We start from the raw sequence: 26,742 nt of genomic DNA, 5'->3' as shown, positions 1-26,742 counted from the left end.
AGAATGGGATATTTAGACAGTGGTATTCCTGGTGTCATTACTATATTACTAGGAGTTAGAATGGGGTATTAACTGCTACATTTTTTGGTTTAATAAGTAAATTCACCTCTCTCTATTTATCTGTCTATCTATCTATCTACCTGTCTATAAGTCCATCCAATCATCCGTCCATCTATCATTTCAACCTTCAACCCCATACCTGTCTGTGGATAGGAAAGTAGCAGGTCCATTTGGCAGGGTGTAGTGATCCAAGTGGAAGAGCTGGCAGTTGTAGGTAGTACCCGTAGGAGGACCCTTGTACAGGAACGAACGACACAGGAATTCGTTCTCAATCTCGCACGCTCTCTTGCACGCCTTGTCGCTGTTCGCCTGGAGAAGAGGAAAGACAGAAAAATAGAAGATAGGGGAGTGAGGTGGTGTATGGCTGTGTGTGTGTGTGTGTGTGTGTGTGTGTGTGTGTGTGTGTGTGTGTGTGTGTGTGTGTAGATGGGTGGGTCTCATTCTACGTCTTATCTACGTCTACGTCTAATTCTACGTCTTATTCTACGTCTTACCATGAGTTCCTTGTCGACGTAATAGTGCATGTCCACGTAATGTGAGACGAGACCAATGGGCACTCCTAGTTCGGGTTCCTCATAGTCGCGATGATTTTCACACGCCTCGGATGCTGCAGGAAGGCAGTTGAAATAATTAGAGAGAGAGAGAGAGAGAGAGAGTTGTGGAGGGCATCACTTGACGAAAAGAAAAGGATGTGTGTGTGTGTGTGTGTGTGTGTGTGTGTGTGTGTGTGTGTGTGTGTGTGTGTGTGTGTGTGTGTGTGTGTGTTTCCATCCTAGAGTCTGAACAAGAAGTGTGGTAAACATGCAAATATAAAAGCATGTGGCAGGTGAATTAGTGTTATGAAATTAATAAGTGCCAAATACAGTATAGAATAGGTGTTTCATTTACAGGTATCATATAAGCAGACAGGTATATTTGTTAGTGATTATATAGGGTTTACCGACACTCCCTTGGCAGCAGTGTGTCAAGTCTTAAATATTTCTCATTCCTCCCCGAACGTCAGAGAGTGTGCTTCCTTCTCACACCCTCTTGCTGTGTACTTAATATTACTGTTACATATAAATATTTCGTATATACTGCGTTGTATAAGTAAGGCAGTATCCTAGTTGGAATTGGAAGCTTCGTAGCAATTCTTCAATGGCCATTTATTTTGCATGCTATTTATCTCTTTCTAAGGTCGTCAAAATCTTCACCATTAGTACTGTATACAAGAGGATACTGAGGTGCAGCGTAGACAATATATCGGTAAGGAAGTGTTATTCCGACATCCCCAAATGCACTCAGAAAATGCTTCTGAAACAAACAAACAAACAAACAAACAAACACACACACACACACACACACACACACACACACACACACACACACACACACACACACACACACACACACACACAAAACCCAAGCCTTCCCGAGTTCACCTGTCTGGGTCCCGCCGATCTAATCACATGCGCCACGGTATCATAACCTGATTAGGGGAGATTCAGAGCATCATCAGAGCATGGAGACTTCCGCGGTTCATCTCCTCTCCCCTAGTCTCTGTTTCGGCATCCCAGCGCCCTCCTTACGGGTCCCGTTTCATTGGGTGAGGAGGGGTGGATAGATAGGAGAGCTGAGGGGTGGGGAGGAGAGGGGAGGAGGGAGGAGAGAGGGGAGAAAGGGAATGGGAAGAGTGAGGGGGAGGGGAGGGGTGTGGGGAAATGAGAGAAGGAATGTTAAATTGGAGGGGAGGAGGATTGTGAGGGTTGATGGTGAATGGGGGAGGAGTGGGAGATGGGATCATGAATGGGATGGGAGGAAAATAAGAGACATCATGTAACCTGCACAATTCGGTTCCACTCTGTCATTAGTTTCTGTGTCACCCACTGTACCTTCTTCTCTTCCTATTGACCATCCTGGAAAAAAAGTAGAAAGAAAAAAGAAACAAAGCACGCAGAAAAGCAAAGAAACATAAGCGATCTTTCCGTCTCAGCAAATCGGTTCCTTTTTTTGGACACTAATCAATTTACACATCATTGAGACAGACAGACAGACAGTTAGACAGACACACAGACAGGCAGACGTACAGACAGAGAGACAGACTTTACTCCTCCCAGGAAAGAGTCCCGTTCTTAATGACGCAGAAGGGAGACGACCACCAACTGCTGCAGTGATGGAAAATGATATGGAGCCAGGAAGATTTCAGTCCATCCACTTGTGTACCTTGATTCCCCTTCATCCCACCATGATTCCTCTCCATCCCACCATGATTCCTCTCCATCCCACCATGATTCCTCTCCATCCCACCATGATTCCTCTCCATCCCACCATGATTCCTCTCCATCCCACCATGATTCCTCTCCATCCCCCCATGATTTCCCTCCATCCCACCATGATTCCTCTCCAATCCACCATGATTCCTCTCCATCCCACCATGATTCCTCTCCATCCCACCATGATTCCTCTCCAACCCACCATGATTCCTCTCCATCCCACCATGATTCCTCTCCTTTCACCATGATTCCTCTCCTTTCACCATGATTCCTCTCCATCCCACCATGATTCCTCTCCATCCCACCATGTTTCCCCTCCACCCCACCATGATTCTTCTCCATCCCACCATGATTCCTTTCCTTTCACCATGATTCCTCTCCATCCCACCATGATTCCTCTCCATCCCACCATGATTCCTCTCCATCCCACCATGATTCCTCTCCATCCCACCATGATTCCTCTCCATCCCACCATGATTCCTCTCCATCCCACCATGATTCCTCTCCAACCCACCATGATTCCTCTCCAACCCACCATATTTTCCCCTCAAAACTCACCGCCCAGACACAGATTCTCGAAGTAGTCAACGCCCTGAGTGACCTGTAGCTGGGTGGGGATGCCAACGGAGCGGCGGTCATGCTGGCTGAGGTGGCACTGCAGGGTCACATAGTTGTATTCGGCACTGCGGCACTTGAAGCGACCCTGCAAAGACCAAAAACATTATTAATTTTGGTTTTATTTGGCGTTATTTTTTTTTACGTGACCTGCGGAAGAGGAACATTATTAATTTTGATTTAATTGGGGTTTATTATTTTTTTTTACCGACGCTGGGGAGATAAGAAGTATAGTTATTTGGTTTTGTTTCGCCTTTAATTTTTTTTACCGGGCCTGGGGAAAAGAAAAAAACATCTTTATTCGGTTTTGTTTGTTTTATAGGCAACATTGGGAAAAAAGGGAAGCATTATTAGCTGATCTTATTTTGGTTTCTTTCGTTTTATTTCAGGGTCTTTTTCGGGATAAAGGGGGGGGAGGTTCCACCTAATAAATATCCTTGGCACACTGTGTCGAAAGGGATGGAAGGGGAGGAGGTTAAAAAAAGAAAAAAGGAGAACAATAAATTTATGACTGTGCACTGAAAAAGATCTACATAACAGTCACCACCACAACCATCATCATCATCAGCATCAGCATCAGCATCAGCATCCAGCCTCTACTTTCCACAAAAAATATGAATGGGATGAGTACTAACATGGTGGTAATAATAATAAAAAAAAAAAAAGGTAATATAAATAATAATAGTAATAACAGTTTTGGAAATACTCAGAATAAAGTAGTAAAGGATGACGGTATTGGCAAAGACCTTCAATAAGGATGCTGTGGGGTGAGTGAAGTAAAGCAAAAACAGGGCTGTGTGTGTGTCTGAGGGAGGAGGGGGGTGGTCAAGCAGGAGAAAAAAATAAAGTGAAGAAGGAAAGCAGAAGAGAGAAATGTGAGAGAGGGAAGCAGGGGAAAGAATGGAGAGAAGGAAGGATAGGCATAAAATGTGTGTGTGTGTGTGTGTGTGTGTGTGTGTGTGTGTGTGTGTGTGTGTGTGTGTGAGAGAGAGAGAGAGAGAGAGAGAGAGAGAGAGCATCTTTTACAAATACTACAACCTCCGTCTCCATTGCCAGCCATATAATTACTATTCACTTTTAAACACAACAATTCACTCCATTACGACTCTTGCCCAAACAAATCCTCCCCCCTCCCCCTGCGCCAAACACGGCCACCTATCATGTAACTACGACTCAACTCACCACTACGACTCACCTCGTGAAGACAGACAGCCAAAGTACGACCCATAAGTCTCCGTTACCCAAAACACGACCACACACCACATACATACGACTCACTTAACGACCACTACGACTCACCTCATTAAGACAGGCAGCCAGACATGACTCCTTGGTTGAGGTGAAGATGAGGGCATTGTCGTATTCAGGGAGCATCATGTTAGGGACACGCTCGAAGGTCCACGGTCTGTTGCACACCTTGTCTGCAACATAAGAGGCGGGGACTTGAGTACACACGGTAGCTTGAGAGTAAGAAAGGGGTGCAGGGTTTTTTTTTATGCGAGGCAGGATATAAGGGGAGGTCATAGTCAAGTGGTTAGGGAAGTGGTCTGCTGTTAAAAAAGACAGGAGTTCGATTAAAGGATGAAGCAGGGAAGTGTTTGATAATTTAAGTTTCAGTAAAACAAAATTAACTGATCTACTACAAGACTCACCATCATGTCATACAAAAATCCCCGATAATACCAGTACTCCAGTCCTGAATACATCAGCCCTAGTATGTTTTCAATATGGACGGTGGGTATTAGCGCCGAAGCGGTGACATGTGAATGAGTGTGGCATGTAGGACTGCTGTACCAAGAAGGAAGAGATTATCAAGCCTACACTTAGGGCTGGACAAATGAAAAAAGAATGTTATTATCCTTTTTGGTCCTGCGACATTTTTTGCGTATTCTTGCTACCTCCAGACGATTATATTTTATTGAGAACAAGCTTCTTGTACTGAACGGGTTAATAAAGTCCGCACCTTCAGTAAAGCCTCCGTTCGAAAAAGTCTCTCCTAAGCTAAGTCAAATCCTCTGGTGGTAGCATGAATAAAACACAAATGACATCAGAGTGAAGAGAGTGCATTGAAATGCAAGATATATACTTTCTTTCAAGGAGCTTACGGAGTTAAAGGTTGACCAGTGAGATGAGGAAGTGAGGAGGGAGAAGTGGAGTCAAGGGGAACAGGAGTCCAGACACCTCGGACAGTAGAATCTGTAGAGGGTAAACGAGAAAAGTTGTCAAGACATAAGAATGCAGAATCCAGTCCAGTACTTATAAGTAGTTATTAGAAGTTAAGAGACAGTGCTGAACTAGATTTTAAAAGTACGTGAAATTGAAGTACTGCACACTTAAGACACTGAATTAGCATCAAGAAGTAGGTAAAATTGATGCTCAATACAGCACTGCTAAGATATAGTGTTGAATCAGATTTGAGAAGAACATGAAATGAATGAATGCTGAATACAGAGAGCTTAAGAAGCATTACTAATTCAGACTTGAAGAAGTACCTGAAATGAATGCCCAGTGCAGTACAGATATGAAATTATGACACAAACAGTATTTTTTATTGTCGATATAATACCCAGTACTCTTATCTTGCTATGGTTAATTCTAAGCCATCTTGTTTAGCTGAGGGAGATCACTAGTACTCAAACGATTCATTAGCTCCTTCAGTTCGATTACTTTTCGTTTTATTTGCCATCATTAACCATTTTAGTTTTTCAGTTTATAGTGTTCGTGTTGCTGTTGCTGTTGCTGTTATGACCCGAGGTTCATCTGGACGTGAACCCAGACAACTACAGACTGAAGCTTCCATTTTCCTGCTGTCTACCATCCTCCTTCCGGGACACAAAGGGAACTGAAGGAGTATGTATTACCTGGCAGCTCCGGTGCCTGGTTATAGTGGAGCAACCGCATGAAGTTCCTCCTATAAAGAGAGTTCATGGAGTTTGTTTCCAATCCTTTGACTACCAAACGTCTCTTTTATCTGAATATTATCGTCTAGTAGCTCAAAACGTCGTCTTCTGAAAGGACTAAGCGCTCGAGTATGTGGAACAGGAAGGGCAGGTGATGGACACAGGAGGGCAGGCTAGAGGCAACACAGCAGCCCTGACGTGTTGGCTAAGCAGGTCCCTCCCATCACGCACCCAGCTTCATTTTTCTCACCCCGGCCCAAAGTCGCTGTCCTGGCCGCCACTGCCCCTCAGTATTTGTGTGTGTCGCTGCAGTTTGCTTTCGCCTGTTTAGAGAGTCGGGGAACTCGGGGCGCCGGTGAGCTGCCTGTCAGTCCATTGCGATGCGACGTCATGTTAGTACAGCACTGCATTTTTTAACCCTTTCTCTGGTGCTGGAAAGGGATGCCTTCACGTGGAAGCACTGATATAACTGGACGCCCCATTGCCCGGCGATACTTATGACCCTCAGCTCTCTCCCGGTCCCCCGAAAGAAGGAGGATGGACTGGATGAAAAAGGTAACTTCAGCCTGCAGTCCACTGGGTTCACGTTTCAGAAGACCTGGGGCTGCAACCACTACTACTACTGCTACAGCGATAACGTCTTCTCTTGAAACTGGTCGATTTCATTCTGCTGAGATGAGCTTTCTAATAGTATAGAGATCAACGAAGGTCATATCTAACCCTACAAGCTTGAAAAGGACACCTAAGATGAATCACAACGACTGGTGGAGACATGAATAAAAACAGATAAACAAATAAATAAATAAAGACATAAGAGCTAACGAGTTGACCACTTCACTCGGATGACGTATTTTTCATTGCATTATTTCCAGCACCAGATTATTATACTTAGCTTTGGTGAGTCTTATAGGACTGGAGGAAACATATAATACCCACCATCTACCCCTTCACTACTAGGGGTAATTCCTAAGTTTCAGATATTTGTTTGGAGGCCGCATTAGTAAAATAAAATAAAAAATGGAATGAAAATGGAATACAATCGAGAACTAGTCCTATCATTACCAGAAGTCTATCCTAAATTCAGGAAGTCGTGTTGTGGTAGGACTCCCGGGCCTAAGGGAACGGGCTACTTTGTCTTTGCCCAGAGTCCGACACATAAAAAAAGTAAGGGAAAAAAAAGTCTTCGGGAGAGGGTTAAGTTGACCTCGCCACAACAACACGCCACGGGAACTATGTGGACGGAATGTACGGCTGGGGTCATCAGTCTCGGTGCACGGCCGGAGTTCGAAATTATGACTTTGGATACGGGGAACGTCGATTTTGCCCCTATCTTTTTTTCAGTATATTCTTACTATTAGCAGACGTCGATTTTTTTCTTTTTTAACTTATTACTAACATACGTGGATTTTTTTTTTTTTTTACTTATTCTAATATTTGCGGACGATTTCATTTAGTTTGAGAAAAAGGCTCTCATATTAAAGGGATATATTAGGCAACATTGTCAATTCTCCCCAGGCCCCGAGCTGAAGAAAGTCGTCTGAAAATGGTAAGAAAAAACTACAAAGACATCCCCCGGTTCTGGAATAGTTAATGGGTGAGTCTAACCAGTGGCGTCCTTAGAGGGGAGGCCCGGGTGGAGCTGGCTACTCTTGAAATTAATATGTTGTATCCATTCCATCGACCACCCAAACTTCTCGACAAATTACCCCTGGATCCTCTTGAACGTGTGTGTGTGTGTGTGTGTGTGTGTGTGTGTGTGTGTGTGTGTGTGTGTGTGTGTGTGTGTGTGTGTGTGTGTGTGTGTGTGTGTGTGTGTGTGTGTGTGTGTGTGTGTGTGTGTGTGTGTGTGTGTGTGTGTGTGTGTGTGTGTGTGTGTGTGTGTGTGTGTGTGTGTGTGTGTGTGTGTGTGTGTGTGTGTGTGTGTGTGTGTGTGTGTGTGTGTGTGTGTGTGTGTGTGTGTGTGTGTGTGTGAATATCCAAGGAGCGCATCGACCTCGTCCTGATCACCGCACCTCCAGGGGGTACTGCCGTGTTCCCGCTCATCTGTCGATCATTAACTCCGCCCGGCCAAATCGAGCAAACTCAGGTGATAGCCAAGCGACGTGGGCAGGTAGGCAGGTATGAGCCTCCCCCAGGTGCCGGGTTCTGGTGAAACGTGCTGCCCTGCCGGTAATAATGAGGGCAGGAGGGGCTCTGAGGCTAGAATCATGCAGTGTAGGGTACGTGGTGGTGTTTTTAGTGCCCTGGGGTGGTGTGGGATTGAGGTAGAGGGATGAGGCGTGAGGGAGAGTGATGGGGAGTGAGGTAAGGAGGAGGTAAGTGAGGTAGGAAAGTGATGAGCGAGGCAGGGAGGTAGAAGAGGAGGTGGGGAGAAAGGTGAGATGAGATCAGAGGGGAATGTGATGAGATGAGAATGGGAGGTACAAGGCAAGTAAGGAGGTGGGTTGTGAAATGGTGTGATGACTTCTTTGCTATCTTTGTCTTATTCTAGCAGTACAGCCACACTCTTAAAGGAGCTGCCAAGCATGTAACATCGGGCCTACTACAGAACAAGTTATTCTTCTTTCTGTTCTTTTATGTTCTTAAGTATGAGCTGATGAGTGAAACAGCGAGGTACGTAGGTGAAGCACTGAGGAGGCTGTGAAGTAGGGAATGTGTGAGGAGGAACACAGGGAGGTAAAAAGACAGTGAATTAGCCTAGAAGGTGATGTAAACGAGTATGCTAAATAAGTAGGGAAGCAAAGTGTGAGGAAGTGAGGCAGTAATTGATGCAGGGAGGGGGAATGTGAGAAAGGGAGGCAGGGTGAGACAAGCAAGTACGCGGAGGGAGTAAAAAAACAAGAAAAGTGGCAGAGGGTGCGGCAAGGTGTGAAGTGGCAGTGTGATAAGTGAGGTAGAGATGATGTGAAAAGTGGGGGAGGCAGGTAGGCAGTGAGTAAATTACGAAGGAAGAGGTGAGGTAGCGTGAGGCAGGGATGATAGGCAGAGGTTGGGGGATAGGGGGTTATGAGTACAGAGAAAACTGGTATTGCTCGTGACTGTTGAGCCGTCCTACGCCAGTGTGTGTGTGTGTGTGTGTGTGCGGAGAGGGGGGGGGGACTCATCAAGCACATTAGGCCGCTGGATCACTACTCTCTCTCCTTCCTGTCGCACCTCTAGGCCACACTGCTGGATTGATGCACATAGTTCAATGTCCCAGAATGTTTTATATAATTATATCATGCTTTATTTTTTCAACAGACTCGTATTTTCATCACCTTAGGAAGCGTTTTGATACTTCTTTTCCAATTTATTTCTATATAAGGCACATTCATATTCACTTGCTGCACACTCTTCATTACAACATATTGAAATATATATATATATATATATATATATATATATATATATATATATATATATATATACTATCTATAGCCCGACGCCCTAATCCCGCAAAGGGTGGCCGCAGACAAAACGCCTCCAAGTCGCTCTGTCACCCACCATTTGACTACCCTCCCCCCAACTCACCCCCCCTCCCTCATATACCTCTCAACTCCATCCCTCCACCTCATCCTCGGTCTACCTCTCCCTCTCCCTCCCTCCACCTCACCTACATACACCCTCTTAGTCAGTCTTTCATTCTCCATTCTCTTCACATGTCCAAACCACCTCAATGTATTTCTCCTAATCCTCTCAACCACATCCACATCCACCCCACAGCGTTCCTTCACTTCTTCATTCGTCAACCTGTCCCTCCACGTCACTCCACATGCTCCTCTCAAGTAACTCATTTCCACTGCTCTCACTCTTGACTTGTTCCCCTCTTAAATATATATATATATATATATATATATATATATATATATATATATATATATATATATATATATATATATATATATATATATATATAAAGGGTACAGAAATATATACAGAAAGATACAGACTTAGAAGAGCCCTCTAGTCTAATCTTGCTTAGTTTAGAAATATCCCACCAATCGTCTTAGATGTAAACTATTTTGTCAACATGATGGTTGCTTAGACTGAAACCGAACCGATTCTAGTGAAGTGGATATCCTGTAAATATAGCAATGCCGAAACTAGCAAACTGAGTGCCTTAAAATACTGCCAAAGAGAATGTAGCAAATTAAATGCCGTAGAATGATGCCAAATAGAATGTAGCATGTTGAGTGCCTTCAAGACGATGTGTTTTGAATGAGTACTCTAGAATGATGCCAAACAGAATGTAGCTAGCTGGATAAGTGCCCTAGAGAAAACTCGAACAGAATGAAGCAAGTTGAGTGCGCAAGATATAAAGCATGTTGAATGAGTACTCTAGAATGATGCCAATTAGAATGTGGCAAGCCAAAAGCCTCAGAATAATGTCACGTAGAATGTAGTGTGCTGAATGCCCTAGATATAATGCGTTTTGAATGAGTAGAATGATGTCAAATAGAATGTAGCAAATAAGTCCCCCACAATAATGCTGAATGAGTGCCGAGGGAGAAGTGATAACCCGGGGTGGTAATGGGCCCCTCCAGCCTTAGCTTTCCCAAACCCCCCAGGTTCTATCCCACACTAGATCGTACTCTAGGTAACACAGGAAGCTTCGTAGCACCTTTTCCTTTGTGATTTATTTTGCCTATTTACACCTTAACCTTCTCCTGCAGATTTTATTTGTATCATTTTAACTTTGGTGCACTTTGCAAGGTGTAATGTGCAGAATAAACCACTATGGAAGAGGCGTTACGGAGTCTCTTACGCCAATTAGAATACGGTCTCCTGTTTTGCTGTCTGTCGTCTCAGTGCCTATCTAATTATCTGTTTCCGTCTATCTGTCTATCTCTGATTTATTTATTTGTCTATCCCACACCACCTGTTAGATGTTCCACAGATGGGCTTGTGTGTGTGTGTGTGTGTGTGTGTGTGTGTGTGTGTGTGTGTGTGTGTGTGTGTGTGTGTGTGTGTTTATCTGCCTCTTTATCCGTCTGTCTGTCTTCCCATGTCTATTTGTGTTGTCTTCCTTCCTGTGCGTATTTGCTTGTGCCTCTGTTTTTCTGATCATCGATTTGTGTCTGTCTTTTTATACGTCTACCTGTGTCTGTCTGTCTATATATCCGTTGGTGTCTATATACACAAGTTTACCAGTCTCTCTCTCTCTCTCTCTCTCTCACACACACACACACACACACACACACACACACACACACACACACACACACACACCAATATAAATCATCCAGGGGTGACCACAACAAATGACTTTCACACGAATTATCCTAACTCAGCCTTCATGAACCCTTTCAGCACAAGGACGTCTTTTATATTTTATTCCTTCAATCTTGCTTACGAGAAAAAAAAATATCGTAAGTTAATTTTAGACTCTCATCAATGAAACACGATCCAAAGAAATCTTGGCTACCAGAAAAGAAAGAAATCGTGAATTATTAAAGGAATCTCATTAATTATTTAAGATCCAGTCTAGTCACAGTTACGAAAAAAAATAAAATCTCAACAATGAAACACAATTGAAACAGATCTTAGTTACGAGAAAAAAATAATCATCTTAAGTTCTTTCACGAATCTCAGCAATAAAATATGATCCAATCTAGTCTTAGTTACGAGAAAAATAATCATCTTAAGTTTTTTTCTCGTGAATCTCAGCCACGAAATAATACCGGATTGGACTGGGTACGTGGGTATGGAGGCTGCAGAGCTAACAAAACGATTATGACTCCCGGTTTTCCTGCGCTATAAATCATAAGCTAAAAAAAAAAAAAGAAAAAGAAAAGAAAAAAAGCGTGTGACCCCGACTACCGCCATCCCTGCCTTGCCCTGAAGCCAGAAATAGCCCAGAGCGATCTTCTAGTCTTCCCCCCAACCCACCCCTTACTCACGCACTCATACTAGTTACTCACGCACCCCCCCCTCCCTCTCTCTCTCTCTCTCTCTCTCTCTTGCCTCACCCAGCAACTCGGTGTGTAAATATTGTCAGCAGCGACGGGAAAGGCATGGGCCGTGGGAACAACTCTTTAAGTGCTCAGTCTGTTTTCTCCGTTAAGCATGCTCAATACGCGTTTCGCATAGCTAATGGCAATATATTTCCAGTGACTGGTGATGAAAAATTGTGCAGAAAATAAGCGTCGCGTAATGTAAAGTAAAAATGGTAAAAAATCAAAGTGTATAGTACTTCTCTTTTTCAGTCCGTCTTTCCCTTATTCTTGTCTCCCTTACTCTGTCTTTCTCTTACTCAGTCTGTCTTCTCTATTAAACATTCTTGATATTTCCTGTGACTAGCGATGGAAAAGTGTGAAAAATAGGCATGACATACTTAAATGAAGCTGAAGTTTATAGAAGGTCAATGTAGAATAAACATGAGCATAAATCAAAATGCATTTCCCTTACTAAGTCTGTTTTCTCAGCCAAACTCATTCCACAATTTTCATAACTATTTCCTTTGATGTCATTAAAAAGAGTATGACAAACATGCATGGCATATTTAAATAAAACTAAAGTGTGCGCCAGGAGATTCCAACAATAAATCGGTGAGGAAGAGGTGTCAGGGAGCTTCTTTACCCGACGAGAATACGGCGGACCTGTGCCACTTCAACCTCACACTCCCCATTAACAGTCACGCGGGTCAACTCGGGGACTGAACCTGCTACTCCCACGCCTCATAGTTCAGCGGAACCTCTTTAATCTCCATAGTCTGAGAACATGTATACTTTGTTCGCAATAGCTAGGCGTTACCTATCTCTTCGTCTACAATACTAAGCTAGAACAAGAAATTAACCCTAGAATATGGTGCTAGTCACGAAGAAGCGCTACGGAAAAGATGTTAGACTGTAGTATTGTCTAGCTCTGTCACTGAGCTAAGGGAAATAGGCTGCACCAGGACGAAAATCTCCGCCTAAATCAAATATATGAACAATAATTTTAATCCTGTTATCTCCAGACGATTTTATTCAGTTCAGGAGGGATTTCTAGCAACGAGGGGGTTAACGAGGGCTATACCTAACTCCTCCGTAAGCAGAGGAAAATCGTGTAGGTGTACTGAATATTACCAAAAAATGACGTATTCCGACTGAGGGGATAAGTAGGGTAATTCCAACATAATGATAGCAGAACCAGGGCGCAGGGCTGATGGCTACGAGCTTGAAGGGGAAGGGGGGGTTTATGATGGGGGGTGGTGGAGGGGGCTGTGGTGGTGGAGGGGGGGTTGTAGTGGTGGAGGGAGGGTTGTGGTGGTGGAGAGGTGTTGTCGTGGGGGAAAGGGGATTGTGGTGGGGGATGGGGTTGTGATGGGGGAGAGGGGGTTGTGAAGGAGGGATGTTGTAGTGGAAGGTGGGGTTGTGGTGGCGGAGGGGGAGTTGGGGAGGAGACTGTGGTGGGGAAGGGGGGAAGGAGGTCTCTGGCTGGTGGGAGATCTTTTTTTGCATTTCCATCTCAGGGGTAGAATTATCACCCTTCCTTACACGGCTTTCACACGCTCGAATCTGCCCTCATGGCACACAGACACACTTACCGAGGCACAACACACACACACACACACACACACACACACACACACACACACACACACACACACCAAGAACCATCCTCTTTACACATTAGTACACACACACACCAGTTTTCCCAGGCCCCTCACTATGCACATACACACGAACATACCTTATACATATACCCATATCCAGTAAATAAACAAACAAACACACACACACACACACACACACACACACACACACACACACACACACACACACACACACACTGACCTAAATGTTCCAAGCCTTACGATCCGTGCCGTCAATTCTACTCCCTCCCACCACCGCATTCTTACCAACATAGCTCTCGTCTTTCCCAGCTCTAAAAACCCGTTCTTAACCGAGGAGAAATAAGCACCTGATAACAAAGCTGATGTAATGAGTCTACAGAAATGGGGGTCATGAATTCCACGTTGCCCTAGATAACTCGAAAGCAGTTTTGTCACGTAAGGCACAACATTCAAATCATCCCTTAATCTGATGACTCTTTGTTTAATTTTAAGAATATTTTATCACGTAAGACATAACATACAATTATTTAAGCTGTTTAATCTTACTCTTTTTTAATTCTTGGTACCCCCGGATTCATGTTGAATTAAAAACACGAAGGCACAATCATGTAAAGCACCACACTCTAATATTTTAAGGCCTCCAGTTCGATTGTTTTTTTTATTTTACTCCTGCTTCCACTGGACGATTTGATTCAGCTTTGGAGGGACCTCTGTTAATGAAGGGGTTACTGAAGGCTATAACTATACCCCTTTTACTCTAACTTGGCCTAAAATTGTTATCTCTCCATCCTGAAAACTGCAGAGGAACAATATGTCAACACAAGAATATGATGTTAGTCTCGCAAAAGTGCTATGAATGGGGTGTAGGACCTCAATACTGTCTTATCCAGCCACTGAAATAAGTGAAATAAGCTGCAACAAGATAAAAACTTGTGCCAAATTAAGGTGAAAGGACTATAACACTACCAATTCGACAAGTTTATCCAAAGATGAATAAAATCGTCTGGTGATACTAGGAAAATTAAATGTCAGGAGGTTAAGGGGTTGGAAATCTTGTAATACCCTTCTAGTAACATTCGTATTCACTAAAAAGAGTACTGCATTTAATCTATATACCAAAACGAACAGCTTTTTTTTTTTTTATACATAAGTCACGGAAGTCAGACTGAACCAATAAATAAAACAAAAATAGTTATCTCCCGTCGTGTAAAGGTTAATATTGAGACAGTTGTGTAATGCTCTCTTTTCTAGCTTAAATATAGTATCTAGACACTACACCATAAAATGACCATAGCCTTAAATATATAACCTGTGCACTAAAATATTGTGAACTGTCCCTCTCTTACCATCCAGTCATCCCCTCACGCCCACTTCCTCCCAGACTATTTCCGGGGTGGGGCATGAAACCGACACTTTATAATTGCCCCCATTAGTGTCCCTCTAATTACCATACGCCTCAGGTAACAAGGGTCATTTAAGCCACGCCTAGTGTATGTATGGCACCCTTAACGACCTGTCAATTGGAGGTGGTAATTGGGTAACAAGCCGAACCACCGACCGTAACAGTGCTGGGTCGTTCATACATTCGGTGTCTCACAGGAACAAACAGGGGATGGAGGGGTGGTGATTAGTGGAGTCGTCTTAATTGCTTTGTTGTAATTAAGCTTGTTTAATGACAGGACTGATGACAAAGCGGGTGATGAGTGGGAAAAGGAGATTTAGAGAAGGATTTTGAGAGAGAGAGAGAGAGAGAGAGAGAGAGAGGGGGGGGGAGAATATTACCCCCTCCCTCCCCCCAAAAAAAAAATCTTAGTCAAGCAGATGTCCTCCGTGAACCCAAGAACCACAGGATCGTAACTTAAGAGGAACTGCTTACACTTTTTACGACACTGTTGCGTCACGTTCTTGAAACAGCTTCGCTTGAAATGGGAGCACTTAAATTATCTCACTTGCGACGGCGAATCACATAAATGAATCCACTTTAAAAGAAGGTATACTTAAATTATTCCACTTACGAGAGTGAGCCACATAATAAATGCACTTGTAAGTAGAGGAACACTTATATCATTCCACTTAGGGCAGTGAACCATATAATTCATTTCACCTGTAGGGAAAGCACTTAAATTATTCCACTTAAGACGGTCAGTCAGATAAATTAGGCCACTTACGATTGTTGACCACATAAATATATTGCCTACTAACGGATGGAGTACATGAAAAAATCGCAACTGAGAGAGGAAAATATCAATTACCGTAGAAAAGTTGCTTAGCGTGGAAAGCAAAAATAAAGATGGTAGGGAACTAGAGAGGTGTTCAAATACGTTCACACTTAGGGCGCACAACACTTAAAATTTCTTAGAGACAATGATGGAATATATAGAGTATTTTGGCTCTGAGTACTCCAACAACTACTCCTGTCCTAGAGGGTGGAGACTGCAAATAATCTCACTTACGGAGGGTGGAGCAGGCTTTGTTGCTACGCTTGGGGGGAAGTACTTATGGATCCTCCTTTATCCACGTCATTATAGGTAGGCCTACTTAAGTGATTCTCCTTCCACCCCTTTAACCCGTGGATGTCCTTTTCCATTTTGTTCTAGCTAACGTATAACTGTTCTCTTCAGCTTAGAACCCCCCATCCCCCACCCCCACCCTTCGTAGTGAAAGGGTTAAGGAAGGCTGCAGTGAACCCCCCCCCCCAGTTTAAAAAGTCTCCCGATGTGGCAAGAATAAAACAGAAATTACGTTACCGTAATGAAGGGGTTAAGCTGCATAATTAGAGTGTGTGCTGCTCATAACTGGCTCCTTAGCGAGGTTAATATAGGGAGGACAAGAGGCCGTATGTAGTAAACGGAGATTGAATCTCTCTCTCTCTCTCTCTCTCTCTCTCTCCACACACACACATACACACACACACACACACACACACACACACACACACACACACACACACACACATCTGTTTATTCAATTCCTCCCATCATTTTCCCATCATCTCTGAGACTGACATAGCACAAGCATCTCTTATTTTAGCTTCTTATTCATTTTCCGTAATTCCCTCTCTCTCCCCATCAATCTCTTATCATCCTGTCTCCCCATCTGGCATCATCATCTTCATTATCATCATCTCTCTTATTCCTTTATGTCCTCATCATCTTTATCTCCCACTAAATGACACGGTGTTAGCTTCTGTTATGTCATTCTTCACTCTAATCCCATCGTATCAAATCCCTTCCGGCTCTTTCTGTATCATAAATCTTTTCTCCACCTCCCATTTCCTCCTCGACGACTTTAGCAAACCTTCAGTCTTCGTTCTTTATTTCTTAACATAAAAATATGTCTCCATCTCTTCATTACTTCTCTTTGTGTATGTTACTGTCTCTTATTCCATTATTCTCACCATTTCTTTTTCCATTCTCCCATCTCCTTCCCATCATCTCTGCCACCCACATTCCTCTCCTCATCACAAGCTCCTGTCATCTCATTTCTCCTCCCTCATCTCTTTCCATTATCTCAGTCCCTATCTCCCCCTCTCCACATCGCAGTCTCCTATCATCTCATTTCTACCATCTCCTTCCTTCATTTCCTCCACCAATTCAGCCTTCCACCTTCTCCCTCTTCTCATCACAAGCTCCTCTCATCTCATTTCTTTCATCTCCTTCTGTCATCTCCCATCATCTCACCTTCTCCCTCTCCTCAACAAAAAGTCTTGTTTCATACTCCTCATCTCCTCCCATCATCTCAGCCTCCATTTCTTGCTCTCCTCATCACAAGCCCCTATCAACTCAAATCTCTCTTCTCCTGCTCTCATCTTCTCCCTCTCCTCATCACAACGTCCTATCATCTTTTATTTACGAGGGACCCTTAGGACCTTTCGTGGGGCCCCTCGGGACACTAACGCCCCTGGGGACACACCATTTGGGGCTCGTCTTCATCCCCCTCCGTCATGAAAATATAATGATCGGGAGGACGCCATTACGCTCCATGCACGTCGAAGGGGAAAAAAAAGGGAAAAAAAAGTGTACCTGAAGTTCTGCTACTTTTCCTTTTACACACCTGCACGTCGAGGGGTAAAAATAAAAAGCAGCAAGAGATGAAAAATACAAAAGTGAAAAAATAACGAATATACTCGAAGCTGTACTGCCTCTCATTATACACAGCTGCACGTAGAGTGGGAAAAATAAATAAAAGTAAAAATTGAAACGTAACTTGAAAAATAAAATAAAAAAATAAGAAAAAGATATAATAAATGTACCAAAAACTGCACCGCCTTTCCTTATAAACACCTGCACGTCGAGGGGAAAAACTATAAAGATATATGTACCCAGGGCTCACTACCCTGCCTTATAGCGGTACGGCGGGGTGGATACTGACCTCGCTTCTTATGCAACTGACTATTTCGGAAGGAAGCCACAGATAACATGATTAGAACATGACTTACAACAGGGGATAGTGAGAGAGATGAGAAGTGAAAATAATACAACTCAGAGCACTGGTGAGTGAAAAGAATCGGGAGAAGTGTGAATATTGACGGTAAAGCTGAGAGGTAGACCGAAAGACTTTGGACGAGGTCAAAGATTGAGACTTCCAAGTTAAGGGACTGAATAGAGAGGCTACTGGAGATCAAGCAGCGTCGAGAGTCATCATTAATTGACAAAAACCGACGCATGCAAGTATACTGGAACCTATATACACGAAGAGACGAGACGACGATTAAAAACACAGGTGAGTGAAAGAAATAAGACAAGTGGAAATATTCGTGGCTGACAGAAGGAAAGCACCGAAACAGCTCTCCACTATGCGAACTACATTCTTCCGGGTCCCTCTTGTTAGCTCGAGGAATGAGTGGAATGGGGGTAAAGGCTTCAGTCTAAGGGGAATGGCATGGACCGAAAACTGAACCCGAGATCTTTTGGACGCGTGCCGAGAATCCAACCACTGCACCACCGCCGACCCCATAATGCAAGCACGCGTAACTGCGAAGGAATGCACTTGGATTATTCTCCCGGCATACAACCTGCAACCGTCACATTACCTCAAGGTCCCTATTATTAGTTCTTTGTAGCGAGCAGACTGTGATTAGGAAGACCCCGCTCATATGAAAACTAATAGCCAAAGAAATATGTCTATCTGAAGGAAAACAATGAAGTCTATTATTAATCAAGTTTAAGACACTGTACTGAACAGAGATATTTCACTGAGAGAGAGAGAGAGAGAGAAAACATATGACAGATAAATTCCAACCTAACAGCCAACGTTGATGACAATTGAAAGGAAGAATTATCTCCATTCGTCATATAAAACGAGATCACTTAATTCAGGTGGTACAGAGGAAATAAGTCCCATCCAGGTAATGCACAGGAAATAAGCTCATTGGCCACAAGAATGCCAACCCTGATTCCGGAATGGACGAGGAAAGTTCATGGGAAGCATCAACGGGATGTTAAATTAGGTTAGATTGTAATTGGTTAGGAGAGATGAGGTGAGGTTAGGTTTGGGTAGGTAAGGTTTGATTAGGCTAGGTTAGGGTGGGTTGCTAGGTTAAGATAGATTGGGTCAGACCAGGTTAGATGAAGGTTAGGCAAGGTTAGGCAAAATTAGACTGGGTTAGGGTAGGTTAGGTTAGGTTACGTACGGTAAAATTAGATCAGGTTAGGTCAGGTCAGTCTAGGCAATAAATAGGAAGCAAGTCCGCTCCAGGTAACGCATGGGAAATAATCTCAGTGGCCCGTAAGAAGCCAGTCCAGATGCCCCATTGGACGGGTCGAGTGCCTGGGAAGCATCAGCGGGAGGGACTGTTGTATACCGAACGTGCCTGAGTGGCGGTCAGGGCTAGTACGTCCCAGGTCAGAGGTCACGGGCACTTCACACTTCACATCGTAAGGGAAAAGCTCAGGAAAGGGGAAGAAAATGCAGAGAAAGCAAGAAAATCCAGAGAAAGTAAGAAAATTAAAACGAAAAATATGTGCCAATAAAATCAGAATAAAATATAAAAGGACCTGTAAGTCTTAAGGGGCACAAGTTTTTCTTATATCAGACTATACATGAAAAGTCCCATAAAAAAGAAATGGAAATCTAAAGGAACACTGCAGACATCAAAACGAACAGCAACTGAGCCAATGAAACTTGAAAAAAAATAAATAAATAACAGTTGATGAAATTGATTCGGCACAGAAAAATAAAGAACATGTGGTAAAAAAGTGAACAATACATTGAACACAAAAATAACAACAGTAAAGATCGGACAAATAAAGTAAAACAAAATAAAATAATGCATAAAAGTACAGAAGAAACAGACAGGGGGAGAGAGAGAGAGAGAGAGAGAGAGAGAGAGAGAGAGAGAGAGAGAGAGAGAGAGAGAGAATACTAATAATGATGATGATGATGATGATGACGAGGAAGCAGAAAAGAGACTGAGTAGGAGAGATGAAGCCGAAAATTCCCACGGGCGCAGGAACCTCCACACAGCCTTGGGGCGTCTCAACACTTCACCCCTGACCTCCTGCTCTTCCTCCTTGTTCTCTCTCTCTCTCTCTCTCAGGAAGAAACGGAGAGAGAGAGAGAGAGAGAGAGAGAGAATGACAGGTGAAGGAGAATGGCAGCTGTTAAGGACGATAGTGTGTTGTGGACGAACGTGAGGGAGGTTAAGGAAAACGGAGGGAGGATGGAGGAACGAAAATGGGATTGGGGAACGTGATAATGGATATAAATGGTTAAGTGGAACGGAGGGAGGATGGGGAACGTGAGGGGGGATGGGGAACGTGAGGAAATATGGGGAACGTGAGGGGGGGATGAGGAACGTGAGGGAGGATGAGGAACATGAGGGAGGACTGGGAACGTAAGGGAGGATCGTGAGGGAGGACGGGGGACGTGTGGGAGGACGGGGAACGTGAGGGAGGATGAGGAACGTGAGGGAGGATGGGGAACGTGAGGGAGGATGAGGAACTTGAGGGAGGATGGGGAACGTGAGGAAATATGGGGAACGTGAGGGGGGGATGAGGAATGTGTGGGAGGATGAAGAACGTGAGGGATGGTGGGGAACGTGTGGGAGGATGAGGAACGCGAGGGAGGATGGGGAACGTGAGGGAGGATGGGGAACGTGAGGGAGGGTGGGGAACGTGAGGGAGGATGGGGAACGTGAGGGAGGCTGGGGAACGTGAGGGAGGATGGGGAACGTGAGGGAGGATGGGGAACGTGAGGGAGGATGGGGAACGTGAGGGAGGATGGGGAACGTGAGGGAGGATGGGGAACGTGAGGGAGGATGGGGAACGTGAGGGAGGATGAGGAACGTGAGGGAGGATGGGGAACGTGAGGGAGGATGGGGAACGTGAGGGAGGATGGGGAACGTGAGGGAGGATGAGGAACGTGAGGGAGGGTGGGGAACGTGAGGGAGGATGGGGGACGTGAGGGAGGATGGGGAACGTGAGGGAGGATGGGGAACGTGAGGGAGGATGGGAACGTGAGGGAGGATGGGGAACGTGAGGGAGGGCGGGGGACGTGAGGGAGGATGGGGAACGTGAGGGAGGATGGGGAGCGTGAGGAAATATGGGGAACATGAGGGGGGGATGAGGAACGTGTGGGAGGATGGGGAAAGTGTGGGAGGATGAGGAACGCGAGGGAGGATGGGGAACGTGAGGGGTGGTGGGGAACGTGAGGGATGGTGGGGAACGTGAGGGATGGTGGGGAACGTGAGGGATGGTGGGGAACGTGTGGGAGGATGGGGGACGTGTGGGAGGATGGGGAACGTGAGAGATGGTGGGGAACCTGAGAGATGGTGGGGAACGTGAGGGAGGGTGGGGAACGTGAGGGATGGTGGGGAACGTGAGGGAGGGTGGGGAACGTGTGGAAGGATGGGGAACGTGAGGGTGGCTGGGGAACGTGAGGGTGGCTGGGGAACGTGAGAGTGGCTGGGGAACGTGAGGGTGGCTGGGGAACGTGAGAGTGGCTGGGGAACGTGAGAGTGGCTGGGGAACGTGAGAGTGGCTGGGGAACGTGAGGGAGGATGGGACGGTGTGATGATGGGAAACAAGGACAAAAAGACTAAAATGTGGATGAGACGCCCCTGGGTGTGAAAAATGTGTGTAGTATGGGATAGAAAAGTGTGTGTGTGTGTGTGTGTGTGTGTGTGTGTGTGTGTGTGTGTGTGTGTGTGTGTGTGTGTGTGTGTGTGTGTGTGTGTCGGTAGTGATGTGTGGCAGTGTGACGTGTGGTGGTGTGTGATATGGCAGTGTATGGTGTGGTAGTATGACGTGCAGCAGTGTTTGACTTGAAGTGTATGAGGTGACAATGTATGGTGTGATTGGGAGATGTGGTGTGTATATAATGTAAAGGTAGGTGTAGTAGTGTGTAGTGTGGCAGTGTGTGATGTGAAGTGTATGTAGGCGTGTATGGCAGTGTAAGTGTGGCAGTGAGGCGTGTCTGTGTCTTCCGTTGTACAGTGACTTTTCTAAACCTCTCGTAACAGTGAAGAGGAAACTGTGATTAGGTTAAAACTGTGACGAATCGACTAAGGAAGAAAAATTTACGGCATCTATCACTGTAATTGTAAAACTACCTTAACGAACCATATAATTACACATCCACAAACTACCTCTCAGACATCGTACAATTAACCCCTTCATTACCGTGACGTCTTACTGCAGTTACATATACTGTTAACGGATAATACTCTATTTTTTCCCCTTACCTTGGTTCAGATTAAAACTTTGCAGCTTATTTCCTGGAGTTCAGTGGCAGATTAAGACATACTATGGCTCGACATCTTTTCCATAGCAGTTCTTAACTACTACCGTATTCTTTTATCTTGTTACAGTTTAGCATAAAGGATGGAGAGGTCATTAATAGAGAAGTTAATGAAGGCTATAGCTTACCCTTCCAGTTTGTTTAAAAAAATCTTTATGGAAATGTAACTGTGTGGAGAGAGCAAAGGTAAAAGAAAACAGTCATCGGATTGCACGGCTGAAATCTCAAAATAGATGAGTTAGGGATGTAGAAGGGGAAGCAGCAAATAAATGCATATAAATAAATAAATAAATAATAAATAAAATACCCTGTGTTGAAGGGAGCATAGAACAAATTAGATGAAGTAAATGTAAATAAATAGATAAATAAAATACAATAAAATACCCTGTGTTCAAGGGGGAAAAGAACAAATTATATGACTCACACGTCCACAAACTGCCAATCAACTGAAAAGTATCCAGTCTAATGAACCACTTAACACTCAGGCTCCCATGTCTCACTTACAGTTGAATGAAGTCATCTGGCATTAATTCAAACATTATACGAGACAAGACGGGAGCGAGAAAGGGTTAATCAGATATCCACAAATTACGTGTCAAAAGCAAAGGTGAACAAATGGGGTTAATTCGATTGCACTTCCTCAAAAAGAAAAAAAAAAAGATAAGATAAGGTGTTCGGTTCACAGTGCAATTAGATTTCTTTGTGGGTGAGAGTGTGTGTCATGAAATTATAGCCAATGGAATAACAGGATCCCACAGAGACGATTAAATTAATTATACCTCCACTAACAACCACAATCAGACATAACACACACCTTATTTTATGTGTCATTATCTGAGTGGCTTTAAAGATTCCGTAACACCTGTTTCTTAGCGATTTATTATGCATATAGTACGGTACCTTGATATTCTGTTTATCATACTTGTATAATTTATATCTAGTATCAACATGGTTTGCCTCAACATCATACAGGAGAATAACTAAACCCAGCAGTTAATTTACATCCAGCATTTAATCTAACTAAACCCAGCTTTTAATCTAACTAAACTAAGCATATAATCGACGTAAACTGAGCATTTAATCAGGGTAAACTAAGCACTTAATCAAATGACAACAAAACTCAGTCACAAAAAAATCCCCCCACTTCACCGCACGACCACAGCCTTCACGACGACTGCAGAGAGACGACCACAGATGACCGAAGTATTAGTATTTGCAGACTTTATTGAGTTAAAGTAGTGTATAAGATTCCTTGTTCATTCTTTTATCTTTACTTTTATTGCTGCTCGACACTACACTGCTAAACTAAAGTCAATGTTCATCACTTCAACAACGAGGATGCAACGCTAAGTTTTACTCCTACTGCTACCAGGCGAAATTACTCATCCTAGGAGACCACCTTAGCAGTAGTGGGCTATTAAGTGCTACATATAAGCCCTCCGGTTCGAAATGTCTGTTTTAAGCTAACATCGCCTGAAGATAGTAAAAAAAAAAAAAAATCACTACGCTAGTGTTAAAAATAAAATGCGGGAACAAAATTACTTGAAATAAAAAGAAATGATTATCTTTCAAAAACTGATTAACATCCTTGGTAAATATGAACCCAGGCCCCAGGTGTGTGCGGCACGGGACAGACAGGTAGAACAGGATCCACGCTATTATTACGTGGATCTGCCCTCGCGCCGTGAGAACCACCCCAGGTTTTTTCCTTCTTCCTTTACAGTTCTCTCATTCTTTGTTGTTATAAATCAACCAGTCAACCAAACTCTCTCTCTCTCTCTCTCTCTCTCTCTCACACACACACACACACACACACACACACACACACACACACACTTATTGTCAGCCCAAGAAGAGTTACCTTGAAAAAATATCCCACGTCCCTTACTGCCCGTATCTTTACTCCTTTCCTACTTTCCCTCCTTCCTCTCATACCGTCCCTCTCTTTCCAGGCTTCTCTTCTCGCTCTACCTTCCATACCTCGCACCACCCTGGTTTTCCTTTCCTTCCAATCCTACTTGTCTTTCCTACCTACCTACCCACCTTCCTCCTCTCCTTACCTCCCCTCCTCTTCCTTTCCACTCCTCCCTTCCCACCCTGCTTTCCTTCCTCCCTCCACCCTCCCTGCACACACGGAGCCTCGGGGCAAAAAGTGACAGAGAGATTCAGAAAAGACTATTTTTTTTCCGCCCACAGCAACGGAAACAGTTAAGTGAAAATGGCAATCGTGAATTCAGCACCCTTCTTCACACCCCAGTTCACTGTTTGCTAATTACTGTTGCAGGGTGAGGGGGCCGTTGTCTCTCAGCCTTGTATTCTTGTCGGGTTAAGGAAGCTCCCTAACACCTCTTCCTCACCGATTTATTGTTGGATATGGATGGCTAATATCCTCTGGTATGTTATTAATGCTGAGTAATTTTTGGATATGGGTTGTTAATATCCTTTTGTATGCTATCTATGCAGAGTAGGGCGATATTGGAAGGATTTATGGATACAGAAGAGGATGTTATAATAAGCAAAATAAGTCGCTTAGGAAAAGGTGTTAGGGAGCTTCCTTAACCGACGAGAATACGGGCCTCAGTGTTCTCGCCTGTTCTCGTCCGGCAGCTCATTTGTAACGAAGCAAACTCCACGAGAAAAAGCACTTGACAGGCCGAGGTTCTCCAGAGGTTGGCTGTGTTTGTCGGTACGTGCCTGGGAATGCAGGGGGGTCCGCTAGGTACGTATACGAGAGCACGGCAGGCACGGTCAGGTGATGAGAGCGATTTTGATTTTTTTTTTTCGTGCTCGACTTGCGGTGACTTACTCCTACCTCCCCCCAGCCAAAAAAAAAAAAAAAAAAAATCGATCTCTCTCAACTCGATAAAAAGCTTCTTCTTCCCGAGAGCAAGGTGTTGAGGTCAGGAGAGTGATAGAATCTGGTTTCCTTTTACTGTCTTTAATTCCACACAAACCTTTTTTAAGGGATCAGAGCTGGCTTACACGACCGATATTATTTTCTCTCTTAGCTTCAGGGGATCAGCTCTTACATAAACTCTGTCTTTGAACTCCACAATATATTTTTCTAGGGTCACTAAAGGAGATTCTGATCCTCTTCTTCCTTTATCTGGAAAGAATCAGCCTTTCACAAATGCAAGATTTTTAAGGGAAGAATGAGATTATGAGAGCCATTCTGATTCATTTTCTTTATCTGTAAATTCAAAAGAAGAAAATAAAAGTCACTGAGGGCATGGTGAGGTGACCAGGGCGACTCTAAGCTCCTACCTGTTTGGCTTGGGGTGAATCACTAATACAACACCACTTAAAGACCATAAAAGGTTGCTCCCCTGTGTAACTGCATTTACTACCCTTCTCCTAAGAAATATACTGTATGTGTCTATCCATTGCTTGACTACGAATTTTTTGTAAAGGAAGGTATGTTCAAAATGGTTTCCAAGAATTTATGTTCCTACTCATCAACAGTCATCAATAATCTTTCCAGCCATAAGACATTATCATTCCTCAAACACTTTCATATGTGGACTATCAGGAAAAAAAATTGTTTTCAATAAATTCCTTAGTATATCAATATTCACACTCTCGGCATTTACCCTTTTAAAGTAAATTTTCGATGGATAAACATGAAAATCTTTTGCTTAAGTTCCAGCCTTCTGTGATTATCTATAACAATCTTTCGAACGATGTAAGAACCGCAGATTTCTTTCTCCTAATCTATCTCCACTTCCTCCGGCTGAAGCTAATTGTGAGAAAACTTTGCCAGAGCATGTCTGTCTCTCCTCCTCTGACTTTCACTTCTGTCCTTGCCTTGGGTCTACTCTGGAATGTGACCTTCTGCTTCATACCCCCTCCGGGGCAAGCATTCGCACCCCCTTCATGTCCTTCCTCCCACCACACACTTCCCCATTCCTCTCCACACACGTCCACATCCCCCACTGTCCTTCGCATGCCTTCACATCCACATTCCTCCTCTTCACTGCATTCCCTCTTCACACATCTTCCTCCTCTTCACACATTTTCCTTTTATTCCCCTCCACAAGCTACACATTCCCCCCTTCCCTCCATATTCACGCCTCTCCACATCGCATTTCCACATCCTCCTCTCCTCCACAAACTTCCACCTTCCTTTCCCCTTTGCATATCCCTCTTCCTTTCCACAACATTGACCCTCCCCTTCACATCCATCCCTCACTCTTAATACCTCCCCTTTCCCCACTTCTCCCCATTCTCTCCATACACCTCCACATTACCCACCTCCTCCCACTCCACCTCCCCCTCCACTCCATCTCCACCCTCTAAACCTCACTCACAAGGCCACCCCGCCACAAACAAACGCCTCAGTGCCTGGTCAGTGATCCCTCTCTCTTTCACTCTCCTTTCTTCTCTCTCTCTCTCTCTCTCTCTTTCTCTCTCTCTCTCTCTAATCTCATCAGCCGTTTGAGTGTCAACTGCAGGACCGGCCTATCCCGACCGAAGTAGGGACGATACAGACTATGTATCTCTACCAAGTGGCTTAGGCTGTCTTGTTGAGACTGTATGTAGGGTGAGAAGTGCTTGTAAGTGTGATTGTTGTGTTGGAGTGGCTTTGGATGTGTGTGTAGTCTGTGAATCAAGTGTAATCGGCCCGATCAAGCCGACTGGG

The 26,742-nt window shown here is 44.2% G+C and overlaps 1 protein-coding gene across 1 annotated transcript in view; it reads right to left on the bottom strand.

Moving 5' to 3' along the window:
• The window catches only part of tyn (trynity), a 183,569-nt gene that overhangs the window by 13,963 nt on the left and 142,864 nt on the right, over positions 1-26,742 (bottom strand). Inside the window, exons 11-14 of the mRNA XM_080282996.1 lie at positions 4,227-4,348; positions 2,871-3,015; positions 555-667; positions 200-369 (exon numbers count right to left, since the gene is read on the bottom strand). Coding sequence (XP_080139122.1) covers positions 200-369; positions 555-667; positions 2,871-3,015; positions 4,227-4,348 — 550 coding nt within the window. The remainder of the gene's footprint in view (positions 1-199; positions 370-554; positions 668-2,870; positions 3,016-4,226; positions 4,349-26,742) is intronic.

This window comes from Coenobita brevimanus, chromosome 95 (assembly GCF_032717465.1).
Source record: "Coenobita brevimanus isolate Jiangsu-jjx chromosome 95, ASM3271746v2, whole genome shotgun sequence".
Lineage (NCBI taxonomy): Eukaryota > Metazoa > Arthropoda > Malacostraca > Decapoda > Coenobitidae > Coenobita > Coenobita brevimanus.
The sequence above is the reverse complement of the archived record's forward strand: the minus strand, read 5'-3'. Positions and strand labels throughout refer to the sequence as shown.